Source organism: Synchiropus splendidus, chromosome 7, assembly GCF_027744825.2.
Source record: "Synchiropus splendidus isolate RoL2022-P1 chromosome 7, RoL_Sspl_1.0, whole genome shotgun sequence".
Taxonomy (NCBI): Eukaryota; Metazoa; Chordata; class Actinopteri; order Syngnathiformes; family Callionymidae; genus Synchiropus; species Synchiropus splendidus.
In genome coordinates this window covers 23,498,027-23,507,500 of record NC_071340.1, presented here as the reverse complement: position 1 = coordinate 23,507,500, position 9,474 = coordinate 23,498,027, and the positions used below count along the sequence as shown (strand labels likewise).

General features: G+C 44.7%; 1 protein-coding gene across 7 annotated transcripts in view; it reads right to left on the bottom strand.

The window, feature by feature from the left end:
* The window catches only part of arvcfb (ARVCF delta catenin family member b), a 225,300-nt gene that overhangs the window by 110,066 nt on the left and 105,760 nt on the right, over window positions 1-9,474 (bottom strand). For 6 of the 7 annotated variants that reach the window (XM_053869585.1, XM_053869579.1, XM_053869581.1 and 3 more), the window contains exon 5: window positions 7,068-7,288. The exons of the other annotated variant lie outside the window; for it this stretch is intronic. In XM_053869585.1, coding sequence (XP_053725560.1) covers window positions 7,068-7,259 — 192 coding nt within the window. In that variant the 5' untranslated portion in view covers window positions 7,260-7,288. The remainder of the gene's footprint in view (window positions 1-7,067; window positions 7,289-9,474) is intronic. 7 annotated transcript variants of the gene reach the window in all.

The following is a 9,474-nucleotide window of genomic DNA, read 5'->3' as shown; positions in this document are numbered from 1 at the left end:
GTATCTCCCTGTGGTCCAGAGATGTTCGGGTTGGCCTACGGTGTTTGGTGAGGCTTACTCGCAGGGGTTGTGCGGCGAAGGAAATGGAAGAGGTATTCGGATACCCCCCTCTTAGTGCTTTTAGAGAGCATAATGCTTTAATGGCTCGTGATCAAATGGCAGGGAGGTGCACAAGGACAGGCATTTAAATCCACTAGCAATAGGGCTGATGTGAAGGATGAAGGTTTGAGCCGCCCCAGAGGAATATAAATAGCTTACAATACAAAGAGCGAGACGTCTCTTCGAAAACTCTTTTTGTGTTGTGGTGCACATCGTCCCGTCCTTCCACATCAGCTGCTGTGCACTGCTGATACAGGGAATGATCTTTGACTGTGATCTGACCTGGAGCATGTGGCCACCACTTCAGACTCTTTTGTTGGGTTAATAAAACATGAACTGGAAAAATACATGGCACGCACACCCGCGGCACGGAGGCTTGCACTTATTTTACTTCATCACATTGACATCTGGAGACGGACATTGATGGAGATATCACCAGCAACAAATAGGAACAACACAAATATCCATTATAATTGTGTTGTAAATGGAAAACTCTCACTCTCATCCCTATCTTCTACGGTCTTCTCAACGCTGGTTGTTAGGCAAGTGTCAATGTCAGCAGGTGATGGAATGAGGACCTTCTCTTGGGTACGACTTCCTGCTTCAAATGAGTCCAGGTATCTCAGGGTCACGCTTTTGAGATTGATAAAGAAAGTCTGGTTGAGTGAATTATTTTGCCGACCATGTCCCAGCCAGAGCACCTGGAGTCTTCAGTTCCCCTGCTGGCCTCACATTGGCTCCCCAGAACCTCCCAATCCTCCAGAGAGTACCTCCCAAACAACAGCTGCCATGAGTTCTACGAGGACTTTAAAAGGACAAGGTTCAGAGTTAGGTTAGGATGGATTTAAATCGGAACTGTCACCCTTTAAAGTGGCGTCTTTCTCGTCGCCCTTTTGTGAAGTTTGTTTGTGCAAGTCGGGGGCGATAATCAGACTGCACTGCAGGTGTGTGGCCCCAAATTGCCCCATTTGTGCCTAGAATACTGCATGCCGTCTTGATATATCATTGCAGTGTTCTTGAGCAAGTTTTACTGCACACAGGCCTGTAGCAAAGGCAAATGGTTCAGACAGCCCCACATTCTTCCGAGCGCTTCACTCAAACACACGACGAGCATTTTACCATCAGCGCTTCTAAATATATTAAATCCCAGGTGTGCATAAAAGGGCTAGATACCAGCGTCAGATCACGACTTTTCCGCCAACTATTGTGCAGAAGAAGAAAAAGGAAGCCAGTGTGAGTGCGGTATGAAAAATAAACAATCCACACCAAGGCAATTACAGTGTTTATAAAGGCAAAAGGGTTCCTGATGGCACAGCGTGAGGAGAAGATAGGCGGAGGGAACGGACGGGAGGGGGCAAACTGAAGCTCATTGTTAAGCAGGTGATTTACGAGGGTACGGGGGCTCCCACGAACTGCCAGTGTACGATGCATCCCCTGTCGCTATAGCACCCAGAGTCCTTTGTATGTATTGTGCTTAGACATAGCTGCAGGGGTTGGGGGGGGGGGATTAAAAAAGGGTGGCGGGAGTGATTGTTGCTTGAGTGCTGCGGTGCCAGCGGAGGGCAGCGGCGAGAACATCTCCACCGCAGACAGCAGCGCTGATCAAAGGCTGCACTGTTCGCCCTTGCCAAAGCTCACAAGCCTTTGAAAAGTTCTTGCGTGTCCTTGCACTGCCCGAAGTCTAATTTTATTCTTCGACACAACAGCAACGTTTTATGATATGAAATTCCAGGAATGATTTCCCTCTCTGTGGGTGTGCCATGAGATAGGCAGCAGTGGAAGGTAAACCAAGAAATGAGGTCACACACTCGCTCAGCTACAGACAGAAGGGGTTGTCTGAGTGCTGTCTGTTTTTCTTCAACACACAGGACTGCCACAATGAGCCACTTAACCCCTCAGAGCGCTGGTGATGATGTTTCCTCGGGCCGGGATGAAACGTGTCCTATCAAACAAGGTCCAGATCCAGAACAATATTAAACCACGGAGTGATACGATCTGGTGAATGGTGTGGGTGATGGATGATGATTCAAAGGCAGTTTGATCTGTGTCACTGATTCTCCTCAGGAGAAGCTAACAGTTGTCTGAGAGCTTTGTTTGAATTCTCTGTCATAGCAGCAATTTCTAAAGCGTTCTAATGAAAAAAAGGGGGAATTCAATTATCTTGAAAATGAGGCCATCTGTTAACAACAAACCTCCCTCCTGCTTATTGTTATTATAAAATTTGTATGCTGCTCAAACAAACAAAAAGATTGAATCACTTTCACACACGGCGTTCAATTTATGAGGACAATTCAGGCTTCGACAACAAATTAGTTATTTGCTGTTGTTTGTGGTTTTACATCAAAAATGAGCTACAACAAACATGGGGCGACACAAGGAATTATCCGTTGAACCTTGTAAACCTAAAAGCGTTGGCTCAATATCGGCCCAAAGGATAACTGGTCATGCTGGTGTTAAAGTCGACCAATGGGTCGGCAACCTATGGCTCACAAGCCAGATGTGGCCCCTTGCTCAGTAGGCAAATGGGCTTCATGCTGCTACGTCACATCACATCAAACCAATGAAATAACAGGCGCTTTATTAATATTTAAGTGTTTTAATGCGCTGTTTTGGTCCATGTGTATCTTCTTCACACTTCTCCTGGAGTGCCACGATGCTTATCTGACCGGCTGTGGAGGTGGAGCCAAGTTGTAGTGATCAGCCACTGTGATTGGTTGACTGGACTGTAAAGCATCATGGGAACTGTTTAGATCACCGTAACTGAGTCCGTTATTGAGAGTGATGGGACCAATGCTGCTGTGCCCATTACACCAGCAACTGCGCAGTTTGTCGTGACCATTTTACCGCCAAATAGCAGTAGACATCAAATGGTGCGACTGCCTTGATGCATGGGGAGTGAAGCTTCGCTATTTATATGGCTTACTGTACTCGACGTTTATTGGTCTTCATTCCATTTTGTTGTATACAGCATATGGCACTCATGGAATTACATTATAAAATATGTGGGTCCCGACTTCAAGGGCCAGAGATCAAGATGAAAACAATGAGGGGTTAAAGCTGAGTCCAAGAATACAGAAGAACCAATCAAATTGGGTTATGATCTTGAGTGCTTTGAGATTAAGATTTTTCAAAAATCAAGAGCAACACCATTAAAATGCAGCGCCATTGCTATTATACTGTTGTGAAGAATGTAGAATATATGCAGGAGACGGAGGTGATGAAAGCCTATGGTCCTGGCAATAACCTTCATTACTCACTGCAACTATATCGCAGAACCAAAAGGAAGAAAGGACAAAGAAAAAGAGCCTTGGTACTATGGGAATTTAATTTATACCTTTTAAATCATTAAAAAAAGTCCACTTTTCTTTCAGGGAAAAGAAATAATCTGAAGAAGGAGAGCTATAAACTTTAACAACTTATATTTAGAACTGAACTAGTAATAAATAATGAAAAAGTATAGCAGAAGTTCTGCATGATCTGTTGTACTCTTCTACTCTTTGACACATAAATTCATTTAAATGTGGCCTCCAGAGACACAATTTGCCCGAGTCTTGGCAAAAGGAATTTTATATTTAGGTTTAAGACCAGTAAGTTTTTCATGCACTTCGGTGCTTCTTCAGTCATTTGAGTATTTTTTAAAAACAGAAAGAAAGCCAGGTAGTCGTGAGTGCTCACATCCTTAGCATCTTCTCAAGTCGATGTTGAGCATGTCTGCTTTAATTGTGTTCGCTCTTTAAAAAAAAATCAATGAGCCTTGGGTGGCTAATGGACAAGCTGTGCGAGAGGGAGTGAGATGAGGACATGCTTCATCTAATCATACCAGATCTGTGAGGTGCGTTTCCCCCACCGTTCTTTGTTAGAATCCTGCCATTCTTAAACCACGACCCAGTTTTCCTATATTTCATATCAACCACAAATCCTCACGTAGCAATTTATTTTACAGGCATTGGTGCGATCCACCTTTTCTTCTCATTCGAACTTATATATCCATGGCAAGTTCATGGAAAGCAGTGCAGAGATTTCGTAACCTCTATTCAACTGATCCATTTTAATCCAGTGAGCAGCCCTGGGACTTTGTGTGTACGCCTTAAATGAAGCAAAAGAAGAGGCGGAGGGAAGGAATATTACTCATCACTCACGCTTCCTCATTACATCAACGACTTTACCTCCACCCGCACGGCGTCTCAGAGTTCAACACTGAGCCGCGGTGCTCCGAGAGTAGACCCTGATCAATGCCCCTCCCATCACCACCCCACATTCAATTAGCTGTGGCATTTATTGCCACTTATGATAAAGGCAACAACTCAATGCCCAGTGACCGCAAAGCATTCCAGTGATATGCTGCACCGCGAGCCGAGCGGCGCCCTGCTATGCCCAATTGACCCCTCTGATACACACGGAGCTGCAAAGGTTCAGGGCATAAACTTGGAGCGAGTAGTGGGCTGGAACATTGTAAAGGAGAAGCCAATTTCCAGGCTGTCATGTAACAGGTAACATGCACTGAATGATGAGCATATTTAGAGAAGTGTTGCATCTTATCTGCTTATTATTCTGCGTGTGGAGGAAAGGTCCAATTGGAATGTGGCGGCTGCGAAAATGACTTGCAGTTGTGTGCCACAGTGCATTACATTTCATTGCTAATAGCAGGAACAACCTCTAATAGAGACTCAGGTGACGCACTGTAACTGTAAATGTTTTCAAAGAACTGCTTTACAATCTCTGAATTAAATGACCAACCTAGAAAGAAAAAAAAATCAATGAATGTGACATCAAATAATTCATTAATTTAATGACAATGGTTGTGAGTTCAAATGAAGTTTTGGGTGGGAGAAGTGGAGGCATTAATGTCCTGTGTCGACTTGGAAAAAGTATTTGGGCTAATCCTACATGACCAATGTCTGAACCTGGTCCCTCACTTCCAGGGTTTTTGACATGTCCCCAATAAGGTTGGAGTGCATTGGAGTACGTAGAGGTAGGTTTTATAAACAGAATTTCTTGGTTGTTTAAGTTTAAGTTTAAGCTTAAGTTCAACTTTAAAAAAAGAGGGTGACACCAAAGATGGAGATCATTGTCTTCACGAGATGGAAGCATTCAGCTATTCCAGGGACCCACCCGACTTTAGGTGTTCTGAAAATCTATAACAACCAGAACAGACCACGGGCACGATACTTGGACAGATTACATGCAATGCCTTGCAAACCCCCAGAATAGGGGAGTAAAACAAGGTCACGCAAGGGGCCAACACTATTAGTGTACAGTGTCCAGTTTGTTCACTAGTGGCTAATTTAAAGACAGAAAACACTACACTTCTCTGTGATCAGCTTCAAAACAAGTCGTCCTCCTCCACCACTGGCTGTCAACACAGGAGAAAGTCTGGTTTTCCTCTTTTTTTGAAGCACAAATTTCCAGATTAATTCTTTACATTTATAACTTTGTCTTGTCCTGAACACTTGCCTTGACGCTGAACATGCTGATGATCTAGTTCTTAGTCAAAGCCAAGCACTTGTGGGCTGTTTAAAATTACTTGTCAGACGAAATATGGCTACTGAGTATGACAGTGTCCTACAACAACTGGAGGATGAAGAGAAGAAGGTCTGGTCTCGTGGAAGAAAAACGGATGGTGCAGCAGACTGACAAGATCAGTTTAGAAAACTCAGAGGAAAGGTGCTGTAATTTCCAGACTATAAGCCGCTACTTTGTTCTCGCAGTCTGAACCCTGCGATTTAAACAACGGCGCGGCTAATATATGGAATTTTACTGGCTGAAATCAGATGAAACCCCTGAAATCAGAGGCTTTTTATTCACCCTTAAAGCACTCATAATGCGCTGTTTTCACCCGCGTGTCCTCAGCTCTGGCAACAGAGCCGACCTCCTGGAGGTTTGGAAGCGAGAAGCACCTGCTGAAACTGAGTCCAGAAATTACGGTAATTCTCACTGTGAATAGTTGTATTGTCAAGTTGAATTTCACAAGTTATTGTTTTCTGTATTTTCATTTTAGAAGAGTTTAAAACTACCAAAAACAATAAAGATTCAGCTGTTGTGAATATCCAAAACAAAGTCCTTCCCAAGCATCCAAAACGGTTGTACTTTCTTCATCTATTCTTAACTCCAAATGATCCTCCTTTTATTTTAGTTGTTTTAATAAAGTAAACGACTTCTGCAAGTCATGCAGGATGATGCACTGGAACTTCACACACAATGTCAACGTGAAACGCCAGCTACTTTTCACATCACTAGCCCAAACTCGAGGAAAGTTTTCATGATATGACATCGCCACAGTTTCCACTGTATTGTTGGAGTTGCCACAATGCTTGACGTTTCCTAATGCAGCTTGACTGCGGGCTCCAAAATCTAATTTGATGACTACTCCTACACAACACAAAACAACGTTGACAACGTCAGTAGAGAACGCAGACACACACATACAACGCTTTGAACAAAAAGACATCAAGTTCCTTTGACCTCAGTGGTTATCAACAGAGGGACAGTTGAAGCTACTCCCTTGTAACTCACTGTCAATAGTTGGTTGAGTCCTGTGGCATTTTTTACAGGATTACCTCTCATTTCTTCACCGTATCTTCCCTCAGGATGCAGAGTCAGCCCCGGTCAGGACTCTAATGTCACTCAGATGCCGGCCAACGCCGGGCAAAAGGCCACATTCAATCACCAGCAGCACCAGACAATATTAAACAGCAGTTGGTGGAAAGAGAGGGAGGCGAGGAACGGACGGAATGAGTTTGAATTCCATTATCTTGATGAGTTCACTGCCGGTCTTTATGCAATGTGGAGGTTTAAGCGATGGGCACAGATGTTGAGAAACAATATAGAGTTGAGATGTTTTATGGGGGTGCGAGTCCTGGATGGATGGAAGCAGGAGCAAGTGGGGGGGGAGGAGTATCTTCTGCGGACACGGCTGGTTGAGACAGACATGGGTGGTTGTTATGGGTCGACATGCCGGTACCATTTACCTGCGTCACCACCTGCTGCCAGGCTAGCGGTTGGCTAACAGGAAGGTTGGGAGGTAGATTGGCGCGCTCCAGCTGCAGGGTTACGTTGCGTCGCTCCTCCTCAAGGGCTCGTGTGAGCTGCTCAAAACGGGCCTCCTGCTCTTTCACCGAGGCCAGGATGCTGGCAGCCGATCGAACATCATAATCCTCCATGTCGAGACTTTGATTGCAGTAGTACCGTTCTTTCAAGTTAGGAATGGAGGGGAGGAAAGCAGGGAAGAAGGGGTACCAGATCAATTCAGGATTCCACAAACCTCCACAGTGAGCGGCAACTTGCAGCAGCACAATACTTATATTAGATATTTCCGGTAAATTCCTGGTTAAAATATTTGTATACTACTATGTGAAGCATCTCTTTGTCGCCTGCGGCCTCGACCACGTGGCTTGGATCGATGACTTGGCTGAACTGTTGAGTGGCCGGGGATGGGTGGCGCTCACGACGAGCAAGGGCGTTATTTGTATAGTTCTGTAAAATTATTGTTTCTGATTTAAAAAAAAATGTTTCTTCCAAATATTATACATGTTGAGCGTGTGCTTCTTAACAGGTTTTCCACCACCATCTTGGCCAGGGTAGTTAAGATTTCCAATTAGCTCAGCCGCCGAGTGAGTGCTACTCTGTAATCCAGGCACATTTTTGGAGGGGAAATGGCTAAAGCCAGGAAATAGGGCATCTAAAATGATTCTTATCATTTTTCTTTTGTCACATGGAGCAAATGTGTTGTCCACTTCAAGTGAACGTCTCTAGACACTAGTTGAAAAGGTACATTTTTCTGAGGAAAAGGGCACTTTTCGAGGGAAAGGGCGAGTGCTTGAGGACCACCGGGAGTCATTCTGTTGTTAAAGCCCATGTATGCTCCCTTTACGCACGGAATTGTGCCTGTCTGTTTCCAACAATGTTACCATCGCTGATCCCATGGGACGCGTCCTTTGTATTGGTATTGCTATTCACCGATATATCCACCAGGGGAGGCAGCCCACAGTCAAAAGTGTACGGCAACCACAAACTCCAAAACCAACATGGCAACTGTGGAAGAAGTGTTGATGACATACCTCTTGCCGAAGGAGGAAAACTGAGGCAGTGGTGTAGGAAATGATGGTTGTGAGAGGTCTTACGTCTTCTCAGTGTGTCATTAGAGCTACATATCGGGTAGTAACAGCAACACTGCCCCCCTCCATGGTTTATGGTGGTACTGCTCCGTTTGGCCCGTCGCCATAAGCGTTGTCGAAATGTGCAGGAAAATGGATGAAAGGAACGCGGAGCGTGGACAGAAGGCTCCGTTCGTATCCGGATGCGTACGTAACGTTGAGCATAAATGGGCCTTTACTGGCAGAGGCGCGGCTATTTTAACATGGTTCTAAAAGAGGGGGCAGATCAGAATGTGAAACTGGCATTTCCAAATCCATCCACTCAGCGACTCAACATGTTTCAGACGAGTGCTGTGACTGACACAGCGTCGATGGAAGGAGGACGTGACTCGGTCTTCATGTGCATGAGGCCATAGGCAACAAAGAGAAACACCTGATATTGAAAACTAAACAAACAGATGTGGATCATACTCAGTTGAATAACAGCTAACGTTTTTCTTCATAACAGCTGCTTTGGACATCCACCCGTGTTCATAACATTTACTCATTCAGAGAGAAACAAAAGCAAAGTATTCATCAAAGCATGCAGTCATGCAAATATAATAAAAACAGATACAATGACGCTTGTGAAATATTTAAATCCGTGTTTAGTGGTACCACCGAGCAAATCACAGACAAACACTGATCGCTCATGATGCCACAGAGTGAAGAATGCGACATAAAATAATCAACAGGACCAAATACATGGGGAGAATTGGAGAGACCGTCAGGGTGACCGAATCCGTCGAGCGTCTTCTCAGGTCAAGTCTCATTCATGCTCCAAGTGTTTAAGAGAACAAGGCTACATTGTCACCACAAAGGGCGCCGTGCATCGGGGAAGTCCATAAAATGCAAGTGCCCACCAAAGTGGTGGAATTAATGAGGAGGCTCCGCTGGGTTCCAATTACGAGCTGCCTTTGAAAAACTTTCCCCTTTTTTGGGTAATTAAGACAATCTCTGCACAAAACTCTCAACACTCGCCGTAGATTTGCCGCAGCGTCAGTGTAACAAAAAGGAAGGCACCACCCACCAATTCAAAGTGCAATAAAGGGAATGAAACATCACAGGGCAACACACTTAGCAAAATCCAATATTCTTGTGTGAGGACGACCACGTTTGGAAGGGAATGATCTCACACCAACAAATGAACAGTTATAGCCAGTACGGAGACACGGAACTGCCGTTACGAACGGTCATGGAGAGGAGACAAGTGCTGACACACATGGACGGACATGAGTCTGAA